Source organism: Eleutherodactylus coqui, chromosome 4 (genome assembly GCF_035609145.1).
Source record: "Eleutherodactylus coqui strain aEleCoq1 chromosome 4, aEleCoq1.hap1, whole genome shotgun sequence".
Lineage (NCBI taxonomy): Eukaryota > Metazoa > Chordata > Amphibia > Anura > Eleutherodactylidae > Eleutherodactylus > Eleutherodactylus coqui.
Genome location: NC_089840.1, coordinates 303,421,743 through 303,443,246, shown reverse-complemented (window position 1 = coordinate 303,443,246; position 21,504 = coordinate 303,421,743). Strand labels below are relative to the sequence as shown.

General features: G+C 41.7%; 1 protein-coding gene across 1 annotated transcript in view; it reads left to right on the top strand.

Moving 5' to 3' along the window:
• FAM131B (family with sequence similarity 131 member B) overlaps positions 1 to 21,504 on the top strand; it is a 149,258-nt gene that overhangs the window by 53,420 nt on the left and 74,334 nt on the right. The window contains exons 3-5 of the mRNA XM_066601498.1: positions 7,440 to 7,472; positions 9,786 to 9,879; positions 9,963 to 10,148. Of these exons, the coding sequence (XP_066457595.1) occupies positions 7,440 to 7,472; positions 9,786 to 9,879; positions 9,963 to 10,148 (313 nt within the window). The remainder of the gene's footprint in view (positions 1 to 7,439; positions 7,473 to 9,785; positions 9,880 to 9,962; positions 10,149 to 21,504) is intronic.

Below are 21,504 nucleotides of genomic sequence, written 5' to 3'. Positions count from 1 at the left end.
TATGGGTTGGTGGGGGAAGCAGGTCTAAGGCTTTCTCTCTGAATATGGGGAGTGTAGTAGGACTAAAGGCCCATTTAGACACAACGATTATCGCTCAAAATTCGCTCAAAAGCCATCTTTTGAGCAATAATCGCTGCATTTAAACGTGTGCCCATCATGCACTTTTCGTGCACTATTCGTTTATCGCTGACTTCAAGCCAGCTTGAAAACCGTTGTTCCTGCTTATCAGGACCGCACGCTAAGTTCTGAGGAACAACGGAACTGAATGCAGATAATAGACCTCCAGCTGTTATCTGCATTCAGCGAAAGGCTTCATTTGCACGCTAATATGCTACTTAGTTGTTTATGCAAAATGATTGCTCAAATCTTTTGAGCAATTATCTTTGCATCTTAATGCAAGGCTTTCTCTATGAAGCAGGTCTCAGGCTTTCTCTCTGAATATGGGGGGTGTAGTAGGACTTAAGTCCCACTTAGACAGGAAGATGGTCGTCTAAACGACTACATGATTGCTGATATTACCGCTAAGGTTGTTAGCACTCGTGCAAAGCATTTAGACAGGCAGATCACTGCTGGATCACGAGCTTCTCACTCTGCGCTTTACATTCCATGTAAAATGGGGAGCGTTTACACGCAGCGAGAAGCCAGCAATCCAGCCATGTTTTTTATGTTGAGTGAAAGCAAACGAATAGTCAACAATTTTTTTGAATTTACACTAAACGGTTATTGCTCATTTTCGTTCGTCCCAATGAATTTTGAGCGATAATCATCCCATGAAATCGGTGCTTTACTGTCTTCCTCTATGAGTGGGAGAGGGAAGCTGGACTCACGGGCTTTATCTAAGTTCTAGCAGCAGTTAAACAGCTTTTTATATGAAAATACTGAATCAAATCATGGGAAAGTACATCCATCTATCCTCTGCGCAACCCCCTGTCTATGATAAACTGTGCTCAGATGCAAAATTTACCCAACATTTTATGCATATATTAAACTGTTATTGTATATTTTTTCCTCAGAGATCTATGAGCCTGCATGATAAGATGATGAGGTGTTCTTGTTACTTGTGTGCGACTACTGAAAGCATTGTGTCATATGTGTCAGTCACTGTGGATACAATGTATAGATTTATATATGGAAGTTATCTTCTATTCATTTACTCTGTTAATGTGCAGAACATTCTATGTCTGTCTGTGTTATCTATATCTATCTATCTATCTATCTATCTATCTATCTATCTATCTATCTATCTCCTATCTATCTATCTATCTATCTTCTATCTATCTATCTCCTATCTATCTATCTCCTATCTATCTATCTATCTATCTATCTATCTGTCTATATCATATCTATCTATCTCATATCTATCTATCTATCTATCTTATATCTATCTCATAGCTATCTATCTATCTCATATCTATCTATCTCATAGCTATCTATCTATCTATCTATCTATCTATCTATCTCCTATCTATCTATCTATCTTTCTCCTATCTATCTATCTATCTATCTATCTCCTATCTATCTATCTATCTATCTATCTATCTATCTATCTATCTCCTATCTATCTATCTCTCTCATATCTATCTATCTATCTATCTATCTCATATCTATCTATCTATCTATCTATCTTCTATGTATCTCCTATCTATCTCCTATCTATCTCCTATCTATCTATCTATCTATCTTCTATCTATCTATCTCATATCTGTCCATCTATCTATGTATCTCATATCTATCTATCTATCTATCTATCTCCTATCTATCTATCTATCTATCGCCTATTTATCTATTTATCTATCTATCTATCTCATATCTATCCATCTATCTATCTATCTATCTCATATCTATCTATCTATCTTCTATCTATCTATCTATTTCATATCTATATATCTATCTATCTATCTCATATCTGTCCATCTATCTATCTATCTTATATCTATCTATCTATCTATCTATCTATCTATCTATCTATCTATCTGTCTGTCTGTCTGTCTGTCTATCTCCTATCTATCTATCTATCTCCTATCTATCTATTTATCTATCTATATCCTATCTATCTATCTATCTATCTATCTCCTATCTATCTCCTATATATCTATCTCCTATCTATCTATCTATCTATCTATCTATCTATTTTCTATCTATCTATCTATCTATCTTCTATCTATCTCCTATCTATCTATCTATCTATCTATCTATCTATCTATCTATCTCATATCTATCCATCTATCTATCTCCTATCTATCTATCTCCTATCTATCTATCTGTCTATCTATCTATCTCCTATCTATCTCCTATCTATCTATCTCCTATCTATCTGTCCATCTATCTATCTATCTATCTATCTTATATCTATTTATCTATCTCCTATCTATCTATCTATCTATCTATCTATCTATCTATCTATCTATCTATCTATCTATCTCATATCTATCCATCTATCTATCTCCTATCTATCTATCTCCTATCTATCTATCTGTCTATCTATCTCCTATCTATCTATCTCCTATCTATCTGTCTATCTATCTATCTATCTATCTTATATCTATTTATCTATCTCCTATCTATCTATCTATCTATCTATCTATCTATCTATCTATCTATCTCATATCTATCTATCTATCTTCTATCTATCTCCTATCAATCTATCTATCTTCTATCTATCTCCTATCTATCTATCTATCTATCTATCTATCTATCTATCTTCTATCTATCTATCTATCCCATATCTATCTATCTATCTCCTATCTATCTATCTCATATCTATCTTCTATCTATCTCCTATCTATCTATCTATCTATCTCATATCTATCTATCTATCTATCTATCTTCTATCTATCTATCTATCTCATATCTATCTATCTATCTATCTATCTATCTTCTATCTATCTATCTATCCCATATCTATCTATCTATCTCCTATCTATCTCCTATCTATCTATCTCCTATCTATCTATCTATCTATCTATCTATCTATCTATCTATCTATCTATCTATTTATTTATCTCCTATCTATCTATTTATCTCCTATCTATCTCTATCTATCTATCTATCTATCTCATATCTATCTATCTCATATCTATCTATCTATCTCCTATCTATCTATCTCATATCTATCTATCTATCTATCTATCTATCTATCTTCTATCTATCTATCTCCTATCTATCTATCTATCTATCTATCTATCTATCCCATATCTATCTCCTATCTATCTATCTCCTATCTATCTATCTCCTATCTCTCTATCTATCTATCTATCTATCTCCTATCTATCTATCTCCTATCTATCTATCTCCTATCTATCTATCTATCCCATATCTATCTGTCTCCTATCTATCTATTTATCTATCTCCTATCTATCTATCTATCTATCTATCTATCTATCTATCTATCTATCTATCTATTTATCTATCTATCTCCTGTCTATCTCCTATCTATATATCTCCTATCTATCTATCTATCTATCTATCTATCTATCTATCTATCTATCTATCTATCTCCTATCTATCTCCTATCTATCTATCTATCTCCTATCTATCTCCTATCTATCTCCTATCTATCTCCTATCTATCTCCTATCTATCTCCTATCTATCTCCTATCTATCTCCTATCTATCTATCTATTTATTTATCTCCTATCTATCTATCTATTTATTTATCTCCTATCTATCTATTTATCTCCTATCTATCTATCTATCTATCTATCTATCTTCTATCTATCTTCTATCTCTCTCCTATCTATCTATCTATCTATCTATCTATCTATCTATCTATCTATCTCCTATCTATATATCTCCTATCTATCTATCTATCTATCTATCTATCTATCTAGCTATCTATCTATCTTCTATCTATCTTCTATCTCTCTCCTATCTATCTATCTATCTATCTATCTATCTCCTATCTATATATCTCCTATCTATCTATCTATCTATCTATCTATCTATCTCCTATTTATCTATTTATCTATCTATCTATCTCCTATTTATCTATCTTCTATCTATCTTCTATCTATCTCCTATCTATCTCCTATCTATCTATCTATCTATCTATCTATCTATCTATCTATCTATTTATCTCCTATCTATCTCTATCTATCTATCTATCTATCTATCTCATATCTATCTATCTCATATCTATCTATCTATCTATCTCCTATCTATCTATCTCATATCTATCTATCTATCTATCTTCTATCTATCTATCTCCTATCTATCTATCTATCTCATATCTATCTATCTATCTATCTATCTATCTATCTATCTATCTTCTATCTATCTATCTCCTATCTATCTATCTATCTATCTCCTATCTATCTATTTATCTATCTCCTATCTATCTATCTATCTATCTATCTATCTATCTATCTATCTATCTATCTATCTCCTATCTATCTATCTATCTATCTATCTATCTATCTATCTATCTCCTATCTATCTATTTATCTATCTCCTATCTATCTCCTATCTATCTATCTCCTATCTATCTATCTATCTATCTATCTTCTATCTATCTATCTATCTATCTATCCCATATCTATCTATCTATCTCCTATCTATCTATCTATCTATCTATCTCATATCTATCTATCTTCTATCTATCTCCTATCTATCTATCTATCTCATATCTATCTATCTATCTATCTATCTATCTATCTATCTATCTATCTATCCCATATCTATCTATCTATCTCCTATCTATCTATCTATCTCCTATCTATCTATTTATCTATCTCCTATCTATCTATCTATCTATCTATTTATCTATCTATCTATCTCCTGTCTATCTCCTATCTATATATCTCCTATCTATCTATCTCCTATCTATCTATCTATCTATCTATCTATCTATCTATCTATCTATCTCCTATCTATCTATCTCCTATCTATCTCCTATCTATCTCCTATCTATCTCCTATCTATCTCCTATCTATCTATCTATTTATTTATCTCCTATCTATCTATTTATCTCCTATCTATCTATTTATCTCCTATCTATCTATCTATCTTCTATCTATCTTCTATCTCTCTCCTATCTATCTATCTATCTATCTATCTATCTATCTCCTATCTATCTATCTATCTATCTATCTATCTATCTGTCTATGTATCTAACTATCTATATATCTCCTATCTATCTGTCTATCTATCTATCTATCTATCTATCTATCTATCTATCTATCTATCTATCTATCTCCTATCTATCTATCTATCTATCTATCTATCTATCTGTCTATGTATCTAACTATCTATCTATCTCCTATCTATCTATCTCATATCTATTGCATATCTTTATTTCTTTTTCTTTCTCTCTTCCTTTCGCTCTTCCTTTCGCTCTGTCTTTCTCTCTTCCTTTCTCTCTTTCTTTCTCTCTTTTTTTCTCTCTTCCTTTCTCTCTTCCTTTCTCTCTTTCTTTCTCTCTTTTTTTCTCTCTCTTCCTTTCTCTCTTCCTTTCTCTCTTCCTTTCTCTCTTCCTTTCTCCCTTCCTTTCTCCCTTCCTTTCTCCCTTCCTTTCTCCCTTCCTTTCTCTCTTCCTTTCTCTCTTCCTTTCTCTCTTCCTTTCTCTCTTCCTTTCTCTCTTCCTTTCTCTCTTCCTTTCTCTCTTTCTTTCTCTTTTCTTTCTCTCTTCCTTTCTCCCTTCCTTTCTCTCTTCCTTTCTCTCTTCCTTCCTTTCTCTCTTTCTTTCTCTCTTCCTTTCTCTCTTCCTTTCTCTCTTCCTTTCTCTCTTCCTTTCTCTCTTCCTTTCTCTCTTCCTTTCTCTCTTCCTTTCTCTCTTCCTTTCTCTCTTCCTTTCTCTCTTTCTTTCTCTCTTTCTTTCTCTCTTCCTTTCTCTCTTTCTTTCTCTCTTCCTTTCTCTCTTCCTGTCTCTCTTTCTGTCTCTCTTTCTGTCTCTCTTCCTGTCTCTCTTCCTGTCTCTCTTTCTGTCTCTCTTCCTGTCTCTCTTCCTGTCTCTCTTCCTGTCTCTCTTCCTGTCTCTCTTCCTGTCTCTCTTCCTGTCTCTCTTTCTGTCTCTCCTTCTTTCTTTCTCTTCCTGTCTCTCTTTCTGTCTCTCTTTCTGTCTCTCTTTCTGTCTCTCTTTCTGTCTCTCTTTCTGTCTCTCTTTCTGTCTCTCCTTCTTTCTTTCTCTTCCTTTCTCTCTTTCTGTCTCTCTTTCTGTCTCTCTTTCTGTCTCTCTTTCTGTCTCTCCTTCTTTCTTTCTCTTCCTTTCTCTCTTTCTGTCTCTCTTTCTGTCTCTCTTTCTGTCTCTCTTTCTGTCTCTCTTCCTGTCTCTCTTTCTGTCTCTCTTTCTGTCTCTCTTTCTGTCTCTCTTTCTGTCTCTCTTTCTGTCTCTCTTTCTGTCTCTCCTTCTTTCTTTCTCTTCCTTTCTCTCTTTCTGTCTCTCTTTCTGTCTCTCTTTCTGTCTCTCCTTCTTTCTTTCTCTTCCTTTCTCTCTTTCTGTCTCTCTTCCTGTCTCTCTTTCTGTCTCTCTTTCTGTCTCTCTTTCTGTCTCTCTTTCTGTCTCTCTTTCTGTCTCTCTTTCTGTCTCTCTTTCTGTCTCTCCTTCTTTCTTTCTCTTCCTTTCTCTCTTTCTGTCTCTCTTTCTGTCTCTCTTTCTGTCTCTCTTTCTGTCTCTCTTTCTGTCTCTCTTTCTGTCTCTCCTTCTTTCTTTCTCTTCCTGTCTCTCTTTCTGTCTCTCTTTCTGTCTCTCCTTCTTTCTTTCTCTTCCTTTCTCTCTTTCTGTCTCTCTTTCTGTCTCTCTTTCTGTCTCTCTTTCTGTCTCTCTTTCTGTCTCTCCTTCTTTCTTTCTCTTCCTGTCTCTCTTTCTGTCTCTCTTTCTGTCTCTCTTTCTGTCTCTCTTTCTGTCTCTCTTTCTGTCTCTCTTCCTGTCTCTCTTTCTGTCTCTCTTTCTGTCTCTCTTTCTGTCTCTCCTTCTTTCTTTCTCTTCCTTTCTCTCTTTCTGTCTCTCTTTCTGCCTCTCTTTCTGTCTCTCTTTCTGTCTCTCTTTCTGTCTCTCTTTCTGTCTCTCTTCCTGTCTCTCTTCCTGTCTCTCTTCCTGTCTCTCTTCCTGTCTCTCTTTCTGTCTCTCTTTCTGTCTCTCTTTCTGTCTCTCTTTCTGTCTCTCTTTCTGTCTCTCTTTCTGTCTCTCCTTCTTTCTTTCTCTTCCTTTCTCTCTTTCTGTCTCTCTTTCTGTCTCTCTTCCTGTCTCTCTTTCTGTCTCTCTTTCTGTCTCTCTTTCTGTCTCTCTTTCTGTCTCTCTTTCTGTCTCTCCTTCTTTCTTTCTCTTCCTTTCTCTCTTTCTGTCTCTCTTTCTGTCTCTCTTCCTGTCTCTCTTTCTGTCTCTCTTTCTGTCTCTCTTCCTGTCTCTCTTTCTGTCTCTCCTTCTTTCTTTCTCTTCCTTTCTCTCTTTCTTTCTCTGTCTAGTTCCATGTTGCCTCTCATGTGACTGTTCTCCCTCTCTCTCAGACACGAACAGAGTTTTCCTGGGACGGAATTAATGTGAGTCCAGCATTATCCCTGCCTGTCTCTTCTCTCTTCCGCTGCACTCGCTGTCTCACATTGCTTTTCTTACCACAAGAATCTTTGCATTAACACTTTAATTTCCAAGCTATCTAAGTGAATTTCACAAACAGACAGAGCCACATTAATAGGGGAAACATTGCATGCTTTTCAACCCCTGTCTGATAATCCAGAATGTCTATCAGACCTTTTAGGCTGGATTCCAGAAAGCTGAGACATCACAATTATCCAAGATATAACGCAGCTCTGCAATATGTAAAAGGTGAACACTTGACAGCCCAGTGGCAGCGCCTGGCACCAGACCACGCCCCTGGCTTAGGGGGCAATGACTATCTGACTAATAGTGTTCTACTCTCAGGGGTGCAAGGCGAGAATTTCAGCTCAGTAGTAATCCTTCTCTGACTGCAGGGGGCGCATTTCACATGCAGCAGCATATCTGTCTATGGCTTTGTGTCTGGTGTTGCATCTTTGTACCACTGAAGTGAATAGATATGAGCTGTAACAGCACACACTACCTGTGCATAGGTGCGCCACATACCTGGAGTCTCAGCTGGGAAAGCAGAAGGCAACAGCAAAAGGCTAAAATTCATCTTCTTCTATCCACGTTTGACAATAGTCGCCTTCATAGAAACGAGCTTTTTAAGGGGATTTCTTTGCAACAATTTTTTTCCATCAACTAAAACCAAATAGTGAAACCATTATATTTTCTAAGTCTGTACATGACCGTGTGTGTGTGATTGGGGGGTGGGGTCTGTACCTGACCATTGGGCGGACACCCTTTCTGTATATGGAATCATAGACTAGGAGAGTTGGAAGGGACCTCTGGAGTCAGTGGGTCCAACCCGCAGGGTAACTTATCCCTATGGAGCCTACTTCTTTATCACATTACACAAACTACCGATTTTTATGCGATGCATTTGCTTACCCCTAAAATAAGCCCTAGCTGCATACCAAGAAAAAAAGGGAATACTTACTTGGCAGTCTTGGGCCGGTCCCCCCCCCCCCCCCCCCCCCCCGTTGCTCTTCAGAGCTCTGTCGGGCGTCTTCTAGTCCTTGGCCACCCACAGAAGATCACTTTCTGGTTGCAGGATTTAAAATCCCGCCTCCAGGAACCGATGGCTCCAATTGGTTTATCCAGCGCTACTTAGCCAATCAATGCAGCTCTCAATGACCAATGTGAGGGCTGTGATTGCTTCAACCAGCTATGCAATGATTGGCTGAGCAGAGTTTGAAGAACCAAGCACGCTGTGGAGGCAGGATTTATGACAACTCGATCCATACCTCGTAAAAGTCTCCCTTCCTAAAGCAACCTGTCACCATTAAGTTCTGGTGCTCAAAGGTAGGTCCCAGGGAGTTTATACTTACCCGGCTCCCCATTCCTGTTGTTCTCTGGGTGTCTGGGCGCCAACTTCTATGGGTGATAGTGTGGGAATGAGGAGCTGGGCACCTCGGGATTAAGTTGCAGGACTCAGGTAGTGACAGGCTTCCTGGGGCTGTTTGGAGAGAAAAAAATGAAACTGATATCAGCTCAGTGCTATATAAAACTTTAACCCTTTCCAAGCCACTGTCTGAGGTCTGAAGACATTCTGTACAGCTCAGATGTCGGAAGACGTCCATCAGGGTATTCTTACTGTATATTTCTGCTGGCACTATTGTCGGTGGCCTCTCCAGCATGTCCCATACCACAGTACTGGCTCTAGCCAGCAGACGGCGCCATTGTATAATGGCAGAAAGATAAAACCCCCTGGGAAACCCTGAATCCAAAATTGGATTGCAAAGAGTTAAAAAGTGCCAGACGCCTCACCCGATCTCCCACAGCTCCCATCCCAACAGTGCCGGCTCTCCGCTGCACTCTAGAGGTGATGTTCTGTCACAGGGTCATGTGACCGCTGCAGCCAATTACTGGCTGTATATAAGTCAGGGTCAGCTGGTGACTGGCTGCAGTGGTCACATGGCCCTTTACTGGAGCTGGAAGAAGAGTGCGGCAGTGGAACGGGAGCTGCGGAGGATCCGGTGAGGTATGTATGACTTTTAACAGTGCTGCATAGATATTCATTACCAAGTTTCTTCTTCAGACGACACCTTTAATACCAAATCTTCAGAGAACCCACGCCATTATAGTGCACCCCTCTTCCACTCACGTTCTCTTTCACTGTCACTGCACTCTCTGTCTGCACCTCTCTCGGCTCTGTGCTTGTCTGTCTGTCTCTCGATCCTGTCCCGTCTCTATATATACGTCTCTCTCCCTCTCCTTCCCTGAGCGACTCTCTCCTCTCTCTCCCGATCTGTCAGCTATCAATGGAAGACACAACATCGATCCTTCCTCGATTGAAGAGACATTCTAATGCGTACGGAATTGGTGCTCTCGCCAAATCCTCTGTCAAAGGTACTGGACGTTGTGTGATGATCCCGGCCGGCGTCTGGGCCATCCTTCCATCTACATAATAATCCCCTTCTCCCTCATCGCAGGTATCTCTCGATCGATGAAGGATCATGTGACCAAGCCTACCGCCATTGGTTCTGGACGTGTTGCTCATATGTTAGAATGGCAAAGCTGGGGTCAACCACCACCTCCGACCAACGAAAGCACTCGATTGGACAGTGACGCTTACTCTGACTTGAGTGATGGAGAGAAAGAGGCGAGGTTCCTGGCCGGTGAGTGCTACCAGATATGGACATATAATGCCGGAAGTGTATTTAGCCACTTGCCCCACTTTTATGACATACAAGTTAGTAAATTACAGCGTGGGCAATATATTCACAGGAATTTGTAACTTTCTTCAGCGCTCATGATTTTTTCTAAGAAGTGACAGAAGTGGGCGGGGCTACCTGGTTTAAAACAGATTTATGACTATGAAGGAAAATGGTGCGCATTGTAGCGCACATCTTGTCTTACTTATGGCAGGTGTAGATTTAGTTTCCTGTCATTAGGAAAATGCAATGTGGCTTAAATGTATCTGGTGCTTGCCCCAGCGAACTTCATTTTATGACCAATATACAAAACTACAATCTTACATTTCACCCCGCCCCCCACACATTCCTTGGTTGAAATGTAATGTGTTACCTGAACTCTGACAAATGGGGTTAGAGTTTTAAAGGGGTTGTCCGGTATAAGGAAAAATAGCTTTTTTTTAACTAGAAACAGCTCCACACTTGTCAACAGGTTGTGGCTGGTATTGCAGCTTGGTGACACTGCAGTGAAGAGAGTTGCGCTGCAATACCGCACACAACCTGTGGACAAGTGTGGTGCTCTTTCTGGAACAAAGCAGTCATGTTTAACACTTGACATTAGGATATTGTGGACAGTCACCAAATGTAAATATTTAATGTTGCATTGAATATGATCTACCTTTTCAATCCAAAGTACAACTTTGATCCTGATGCCGGCGCAGGTGGTCAGCATGAAAGGGCTTCTCAGCTTTTACCTTTGTTAAGCTGCTTTTAGATAACCAAGAGAATTGCAAAGCACACAAATCTCGCACAAATATGAACCCTATTCTTTTGAACTGGTGCAGGGAAAAAAATCGTGGCATGTCCTAGCGTTGGGCGTTCTTTTGGAACGCCTTACCCGTTGTTTTAAATGGGGCCGGAAAACACATCAAACGGCATGCGAGATGCATGCGAGTGCGATGTGTGGTTTCCCATAGAAAACAATGGAGACACTTGCCAATCCTCTTGGGCAGTTGAAAGCCGCAACAAGGGATCGCTACTTTTATGAAGTGATGAGAGACATTTTTGACACAGAATCACATCCACCGGGACATCGCATGTTTCCGAGCGCGATATCGTGCACCGCTGTGTGAAACTGGCCTTATATGCAGATGACTGGATGTAATTCAGCCACTGGTGTTTAGGATCGTGCTGTTACTTCCCGCTGTGTTAGAGGCAGACAGAGCTGCTTCCCTGAGTGCCACAGCCCTTTCTCATCATTTACATTCAGCAGTAAAATACTGGTGAGTTAAAGGAGCACTGCCATCACACATCCGCAGGACGCCTCTAGTTCTGGTCCCCACTGGCTCAGCTGTAGCCAGTGGCTGGGGATAGTTGAGTGAGCTTGGCTATACTGTTGCCATAGAAGTCAGTGGATGTTACAGAAACAGCATAGCTTTATGTGCTGCACTCTTGGCACAACTCCTGTTGATCATATGGCAGTTACAAATAACGGCATCTGTAATTCTGACCACTGCCGGCCATCAGATACAGCTGGGAACCAGAACTAGAGATAAGTGGGACCTACTCCTATCACATTTTCCTATATGTTTTTGTAGCTTTTATATCCCATTATATTTTACCTAAGTCGGTATTATATTCTATTCTGCGACATCATGTGTGATATTTTATATCTTGATGCGATATTCTATTACATTGGGCTGTTCTGTTAGCTGCTCTTGTGTTGTAATGCAATTAGATGACCTTATTTGAAGTTGTATTACATTGCAGTCCATGTTCTACAGTGTAACATTACATTGTAATCCTTATCTATATGCTGGTATTTTAGGCGACATAACAATATTTTCTTATTCTATTATTATATGCTCCATTGTCTGAAAAATCGCAATGGGCTCTAGAAAATGTGTTGGGCATTTCTTTCATCTTTCATGAGGTGTCTGCAGGATTTGGACGCCCTTTCATGAGTTCCCCATGGTTTTGATTTTTGTTGATGAATTAATAATTTTTTTGTTTCAGTTTTTTTCCATTTTTATAGTTAAGCTGGTTGCATTGAGCCTCTTCTTTAGAGCGCTTTTGATGCATATTTTGCCCGCAGCAATTTTGTGGCAAGATGTGGAGTTTGGTGCAGATTTGTCTGTGTAAAAATCTTGCTTCTTTCACTCTTAGGAAATTTGCAACAATTCCGCAATATATTCTCATGTCTCTTCAAATTCTGCAAAAATACTCTTGTCTTACATAATAATCTGTATTCGTATAGCGCCAACATATTCCGCAGCGCTTACATAGACAGGGGATACAGAAAGACAAAAGTACAAACATTACAGAACCGCGGTTACATAGTAATCAGCTGATGGAAACAATAGGGGTGCGGGTCCGGCTCCAATGGGCTTACATACTACAAGTAATGGGGGGATACAGAAGGTAAAGGGGCTGGAGATGGGCACGGTATGGCGGGGTGGAGATGTGCGCGGTATGGGGGGGCTGGAGATGTGCGCGGTATGGTGAGTTGGAGATGTGCGCGGTATGGCAGGGTGGAAATGTGCCCGGTATGGGGGGGTGGAGATGTGTGTGGTATGGGGGGGCTGGAGATGTGCGCGGTATGGTGAGGTGGAGATGTGCGCGGTATGGGGGGGCTGGAGATGTGCGCGGTATGGTGAGGTGGAGATGTGCGCGGTATGGTGAGGTGGAGATGTGCGCGGTATGGGGGGGCTGGAGATGTGCGCGGTATGGTGAGTTGGAGATGTGCGCGGTATGGCGGGGTGGAGATGTGCGCGGTATGGGGAGGTGGAGAGTGAGGGATGCTATACACATAGACAATGGTCAGATATTTGGCCAGGTGATGGCAGAATAGGTGTGACTGCAGGGGCAGTTGATGGTGGCTGGAAAGGATTGCAGTCAGTAGGTCAGGGAGCATGTTATCAGGTGGCATACAGAGGGCTTTGTCTAGGGAATGCGGTATACCTCCCTGAAGAGGTGCGTTTTTAGAGCACACCTGAAGTTCTGCGAGTCCTGGATTGCCCGGGTAGCCTTTGGTAGTGCGTTCCAGAGGATCGGTGCTGCTCTGGAGAAGTCTTGGAGGCGGGAATGAATAGTTCGAATTAAAGGGGCGCTCAATCTGGTTTCGTTAGCAGAGCGGAGAGCCAGGGCTGGTTGATGCATTGAGATGATGGAGGCGATATAGGGGGGCACTGAGCTGTGGAGGGCTTTGTGGATGAAGGTAATGAGTTTAAATTGAATTCTGTATGTAACGGGCAGCCAGTGCAGTGACCGGCACAGGGCAGAGGCGTCCGAGTAGCGGCTGGACAGGAAGATGAGCCTGGCTGCTGCATTCAGGATGGATTGGAGAGGGTAGAGTCTGGAGCAGGGGAGGCCGATCAGCAACGAGTTGTAATAATAGAGCCGGGAGTGGATGAGGGCGACAGGGAGTGGTTTTAGCGTGTCTACAGTGAGAAAAGAGCAGATTCCTTCGATATTTGTGAGATGCAGCTGACAGGTTCAGGACAGAGATTGGATGTAGGGGGTAAAGGAGAGATCGGCATCGAATATGACTCCAAGGCAGCGGGCGTGCTGGGAGTTATGGTGCCACACACTGAGATGGAGATGTCAGGATGAGGTCGGTTAGTGGAGGGCGGAAACACCAGCAGGTCAGTTTTAGAGAGGTTTAGTTTTAGGTAAACTAAGAGAGGACATGGTGTTCGAGACAGCGGACAGACAGTCGGTGATGTTTTGGAGGAAAGGTGCAGAGATGTCACGGGAAGAGGTGTATAGCTGGGTGTCACTAGTATAGAGGAGGTATATAGTGATTTTGATGCAGATTTCCTTGAAGGAACACTTTCAAGAATAGAAATTTTAATAATTTATTATTGTTTATTAATACAATGCAAAGTAACTGAACAAAAAAGAAATGTAACCCCATTAATATTTAGTCCAAGCGCCCATTCTCTTCATGAGTCCTCATACTTATTGAACAAATGCCCAAATTTGGGATTGACAAGACAACTGTTAGGTGGATTCACAACTGGCTGAGTGACCGTACTCAAAGAGTGGTCATAAATGGCTGCACATCCAAGTGGAAGAATGTATCAAGTGGGGACCACAAGGCTCTGTCCTGGGCCCAGTGATGGCCAACATTGTTATAAATGATCTGGAGGAGGGAATTGTGGGAAACTGAGCAAACTGATGACACAAAGCTAGGAGGGATAGCTAACACTAGGGAAGAGAGAGGGAGGATTCAAAAAGATCTAGAAAAGCTTGCACAGTGGGCGGCGACTAACAGAATGGTGTTTAACAAGGAGAAATGCAAAGTCCTACATCTGGGCAAGAAAAATGAAAAAAGCACATACAGAATGGGAGGAATTGAGCTAAGCAGCAGCACATGTGAAAAAGACTTGGGTATACTGATAGATCATAGGCTGAACATGAGTCAACAATGTGATGCAGCAGCCAAAAAGGCAAACACAATTCTGGGATGTATTAAGAGAAGCATAGAGTCTGGATCACGTGAGGTCATCATCCCCTCTACTCTTCCTTAGTCAGACCTCATCTGGAATACTGGGTCCAGTTCTGGGCACCCCACTTTATAAAAGACAAACTGGAGCAAGTTCAGAGAAGAGTTACCAAGATGGTGAGCGGTCTGCAAATCATGTCATACAAGGAACGGTTAAAGGATCTTGCAGAAGACAAGGGGTTGTCCCGCGGCAGCAAGTGGGGGTATACACTTCTGTATGGCCATATTAATGCACTTTGTAATATACATCGTGCATTAAATATGAGCCATACAGAAGTTATTCACTTACCTGCTCCGTTGCTGGCTTCCCCGTCGCCATGGTGCCGTCTAATTCTGCTGTCTTCTGGCGTTTTTAGACGCGCTTGCACAGTCCGTGCTTCTGGCTGGTGAATGGGGCCGCTCATGCCGGAGAGCTGGTCACCGCGTTGTCATCGTAGCTCCGCCCCATCATGTGTGCCGATTCCAGCCAATCAGGAGGCTGGAATCGGTAATGGAATGCACAGAGCCCAAGGTGCACCATGGGAGAAGACCCGCGGTGCACCATGGGAGAAAACCGCAGTGAATCCCTGGGAAAGGACCGGTGGCCATCTCAGGGAGAAGATTTTTATAACTCCATATTTCGTCGGATCGGTGAGTAGCAAGCGGTTTAAAAACCGCTTTAAATTGCTATTTTATGCCAGGGGGGTGACAGGGGGAATGGGGTAATGTAAAATTTTGATGTTTGCCGCGAGACAACCCCTTTAATAGCTGTCTACAAATATCTGAAGGGCTGTCACAGTGCAGAGGGATCAGCCCTATTCTCATCTGCAGAAGGAAAGACTAGAAGCCATGGGATTAAAACTGAAAGGGAGGAGACACAGATTAGATATCAGACAGTGAGGGGATCAATGAGTGGAACAGGCTGCCACGGGAGGTGGGGAGTTCTCCTTCAATGGAAGTGTTCAGAGGCGGACAGACATCTGTCTGGGATGATTTAGTAAATCCTGCATTGAGCCAGGGGGTTGGACCCGATGACCCTGCAGGTTCCTTCCAACTCTAGCAGTCTAGGATTCTAAGTGATGATGTGGCCCCACTGAGACATGAAATCACATAATCCAGTCTGTCTGGGATTGCATGAAGAGACAGAAGGATTGGAACGAGTCGACATCCACAGAAGATCTATGCTTAGTTATCTAAAATGTCTAGAATGACATCCCTGCCAAATGCGGGCTCAGTCACACGGGCGCCAATTAGCCCGTGTTTCTGCACGAGAAAACCGCTGCACTGCAGGTGCGGATGGCTCTCCGCACCGGCCGGAAGAAAGAACACATGGCCGGCAATGGAGCTGATGATGCAGAGAGTCGTCTTCATGCGGTGTGGCCATCTTCTCATGTAGAAACACCAGCAGATCAGCGCCAAAGTGACTGAGACCTACCTTAAAAAACTTTATGTAAGTGCACCTAGAAGAAGTGATGCAGGTAAAGAGCATTACACAGGATATTGATGGGACTACTTTTATCTTTCGCTCAGTCACTTTGCATTGTGTTGACAGGGAGGGTTGTTACTAACAATGAGTGTATCTATATATATATATTAGCTGTATTTTGGCACGAAAAGAATTTAAATATATGTATGTGTACTGATTGAATAGATTGGTACTTACTGCATGAGCAGGAGGTCGTCTGTGTAATCTTAGTATTTGAGAAGGAGGAAGTTGTCTGTGTAATATATTGGTATACTAGCTTACCTGTCACGGCTTGCTGCAACCAATCACAAAGCAGCTTTCATTTTACCTCAGCGGTATAAGAAATACTAACCAATCACAGGACAGGTTTCATGTGACCTGAGCAGTATAAGAAATAGCAACCAATCACAGCACAGCTTTCATGTTACCTCAGCAGTATAATATATAACAACCAATCACAGCACAGCTTTCATGTTACCTCAGCAGTATAATATATAACAACCAATCACAGCACAGCTTTCATGTTACCTCAGCGGTATAATATATAACAACCAATCACAGCGCAGCTTTCATGTTACCTCAGTAGTATAATATATAACAACCAATCACAGCGCAGCTTTCATGTTACCTCAGTATAATATATAACAACCAATCACAGCTCAGCTTTCATGTTACCTCAGCGGTATAATATATAACAACCAATCACAGCGCAGCTTTCATGTTACCTCAGTATAATATATAACAACCAATCACAGCACAGCTTTCATGTTACCTCAGCAGTATAATATATAACAACCAATCACAGCGCAGCTTTCATGTTACCTCAGTAAAATATATAACAACCAATCACAGCACAGCTTTCATGTTACCTCAGTATAATATATAACAACCAATCACAGCACAGCTTTCATGTTACCTCAGTATAATATATAACAACCAATCACAGCACAGCTTTCATGTTACCTCAGCGGTATAATATATAACAACCAATCACAGCGCAGCTTTCATGTTACCTCAGCAGTATAATATATAACAACCAATCACAGCGCAGCTTTCATGTTACCTTAGCAGTATAATATATAACAACCAATCACAGCGCAGCTTTCATGTTACCTCAGCAGTATAATATATAACAACCAATCACAGCGCAGCTTTCATGTTACCTCAGTATAATATATAACAACCAATCACAGTGCAGCTTTCAAGTTACCTCAGTATAATATATAACAACCAATCACAGCACAGCTTTCATGTTACCTCAGTATAATATATAACAACCAATCACAGCGCAGCTTTCATGTTACCGCAGTATAATATATAACAACCAATCACAGCACAGCTTTAATATTACCTCAGCAGTATAATATATAACATCCAATCACAGCGCAGCTTTCATGTTACCTCAGCGGTATAATATATAACAACCAAGCACAGCACAGCTTTCATGTTACCTCAGTATAATATATAACAACCAATCACAGCGCAGCTTTCATGTTACCTCAGCAGTATAAAATATAACAACCAATCACAGCGCAGCTTTCATGTTACCTCAGTATAATATATAACAACCAATCGCAACGCAGCTTTCATGTTCCCTCAGCAGTATAATATATAACAACCAATCACAGCGCAGCTTTCATGTTACCTCAGTATAATATATAACAACCAATCACAGCGCAGCTTTCATGTTCCCTTAGCGGTATAATATACAACAACCAATCACAGCGCAGCTTTCATGTTACCTCAGCAGTATAAAATATAACAACCAATCACAGCGCAGCTTTCATGTTACCTCAGTATAATATATAACAACCAATCGCAACGCAGCTTTCATGTTCCCTCAGCAGTATAATATATAACAACCAATCACAGCGCAGCTTTCATGTTACCTCAGTATAATATATAACAACCAATCACAGCGCAGCTTTCATGTTCCCTTAGCGGTATAATATACAACAACCAATCACAGCGCCGCTTTCATGTTACCTCAGCTGTTACCATGCAGGGCGGCGCTGGTTCCCGCGGCTCCTCCCACTCTCCACCCCTGGGCGGAGGCTTTAAGTTAAAAGGCTGGCAGTGACCTGAGCTCACTGCCAGTTATTGGTTCTGCTAGCCTCTAGTCAGGTCTGTCTCAGTCTGCTCTAGTTGCTCGTCAGTATCCTGTCAGTTTGCCTGTGAGCTCCATCTCCAGCCTTACTCTGCTTAGTAAGTTCTGTTGGTTTGTTCCACCTGCCTCTTCTGTCGGCACTCTGTCCCCTGTTAGTAGTTCCATCTAGGTAGTCGCCAGGTCCCTAGCCAGCGCAGGGACCGCCGCCCAGTTGTCCGCCTGGGGTTAGCCAGGGCCGAGGCAAGTAGGCAGGGACAGTGGGGTGCGGGAAGATCAGGGCACCCCACCTGGCACTCGGGGGGCAGAGTGCTGTAACATAATAACTGGCCTTTAAAAACCGTTTGTCATGGAGGCGATCAGTTCCCTCACAAACCAGCTGCAGGCCCTGGTGCCTGTGATCCAGGATTTATCTGCCCGCATGGTGGCCCAGGAGCAGGGGGGGGTGTCGCAGGGGTCGGACGCCGCAACCAGCCCCGAACCCAAGTGCCCTCTTCCCGAGGTGTTTTCTGGGGAGAGGAACAAGTTTTTTGTCTTCCGACAGGCGTGTCGCCTGTTTTTTCGGATGCGTCCCCGTTCTTCCGGGTCGGAGGCTCAGAGGGTCGGGCTGATAATGTCCCTGCTGCGGGGCTCTCCCCAGACATGGGCCTTTTCCATCCCCGAGGGTTCCTACTGCCTGCAGTCTGTGGACTCCTTTTTTCAGGAACTCGGGGGTATCTTCGATGAACCGGACCGAGCGGGGTTGGCGGTTTCGCGGTTGTTGGCGCTGCGGCATGGGTCGGCTTGTGTGGAGGACTATTGCTCCAACTTCAGACGCTATGCGGGGGATACGGCGGTTCCACCGTCGTTTTCCGGATAAGCCTGGTCGAGTTTCCGGGGGCCCGGAGGTCCCCCGTCAGAGGGGGGTAATGTTACCATGCAGGGCGGTGCTGGTTCCCGCGGCTCCTCCCACTCTCCACCCCTGGGCGGAGGCTTTAAGTTAAAAGGCTGGCAGTGACCTGAGCTCACTGCCAGTTATTGGTTCTGCTAGCCTCTAGTCAGGTCTGTTCCAGTCTGTTCTAGTTGCTCGTCAGTATCCTGTCTGTTTACCTGTGAGCTCCATCTCCAGACTTACTCTGCTTGTAAGTTTTGTTGGTTTGTTCCACCTGCCTCTTCTGTCGGCACTCTGTCCCCTGTTAGTAGTTCCATCTAGGTAGTCGCCAGGTCCCTAGCCAGCGCAGGGACCGCCGCCCAGTTGTCCGCCTGGCGTTAGCCAGGGCCGAGGCAAGTAGGCAGGGACAGTGGGGTGCGGGAAGATCAGGGCACCCCACCTGGCGCTCGGGGGGGCAGAGTGCCGTAACATCAGCATTATAATATATAACAACCAATCAAAGCGCAGCTTTCATGTTACCTCAGTATAATATATAACAACCAAACACAGCGCAGCTTTCATGTTACCTCAGTAGTATAATATATAACAACCAATCAAAGCACAGCTTTCATGTTACCTCACTATAATATATAACAACCAATCACAGCGCAGCTTTCATGTTACCCCAGCAGTATAATATATAACAACCAATCACAGCGCAGCTTTCATGTTACCTAAGCGGTATAATATATAACAACCAATCACAGCGCAGCTTTCATGTTACCTCAGTATAATATATAACAACCAATCACAGCACAGCTTTCATGTTACCTCAGTATAATACATAATAACCAATCACAGCACAGCTTTCATGTTACCTCAGCGGTATAATATATAACAACCAATCACAGCGCAGCTTTCATGTTACCTCAGTATAATATATAACAACCAATCACAGCACAGCTTTCATGTTACCTCAGCAGTATAATATATAACAACCAATCACAGCGCAGCTTTCATGTTACCTCAGTATAATATATAACAACCAATCACAGCGCAGCTTTCATGTTACCTTAGCAGTATAATATAAAACAACCAATCACAGCGCAGCTTTCCTGTTACCTCAGTAGTGTAATATATAACAACCAATCACAGCACAGCTTTCATGTTACCTCAGCAGTATAATATATAACAACCAATCACAGCGCAGCTTTCATGTTACCTCAGTATAATATATAACAACCAATCACAGCGCAGCTTTCATGTTACCTCAGTATAATATATAACAACCAATCACAGTGCAGCTTTCAAGTTACCTCAGTATAATATATAACAACCAATCACAGCACAGCTTTCATGTTACCTCAGTATAATATATAACAACCAATCACAGCGCAGCTTTCATGTTACCTCAGTATAATATATAACAACCAATCACAGCGCAGCTTTCATGTTACCTCAGTATAATATATAACAACCAATCACAGCGCAGCTTTCATGTTACCTCAGTATAATATATAACAACCAATCACAGCGCAGCTTTCATGTTACCTCAGTATAATATATAACAACCAATCACAGCACAGCTTTCATGTTACCTCAGTAAAATATATAACAACCAATCACAGCGCAGCTTTCATGTTACCTCAGCAGTATAATATATAACAACCAATCACAGCGCAGCTTTCATGTTACCTCAGCAGTATAATATATAACAACCAATCACAGCGCAGCTTTCATGTTACCTTAGCAGTATAATATATAACAACCAATCACAGCACAGCTTTCATGTTACCTCAGTATAATATATAACAACCAATCACAGCGCAGCATTCATGTTACCTCAGTATAATATATAACAACCAATCACAGCGCAGCTTTCATGTTACCTCAGCAGTATAATATATAACAACCAATCACAGCACAGCTTTCATGTCACCTCAGTATAATATAAAACAACCAATCACAGCACAGCTTTCATGTTACCTCAGTATAATATATAACAACCAATCACAGCGCAGCTTTCATGTTCCCTTAGCGGTATAATATACAACAACCAATCACAGCGCAGCTTTCATGTTACCTCAGGATAATATATAACAAGCAATCACAGCGCCGCTTTCATGTTACCTCAGCAGTATAATATATAACAACCAATCACAGCGCAGCTTTCATGTTACCTCAGTAAAATATATAACAACCAATCACAGCACAGCTTTCATGTTACCTCAGTATAGTATATAACAACCAATCACAGCGCAGCTTTCATGTTACCTCAGCAGTATAATATATAACAACCAATCACAGCACGGCTTTCATGTTACCTCAGTATAATATATAACAACCAATCACAGCGCAGCTTTCATGTTATCTCAGTATAATATATAACAACCAATCACAGCGCAGCATCCATGTTACCTCAGTATAATATATAAC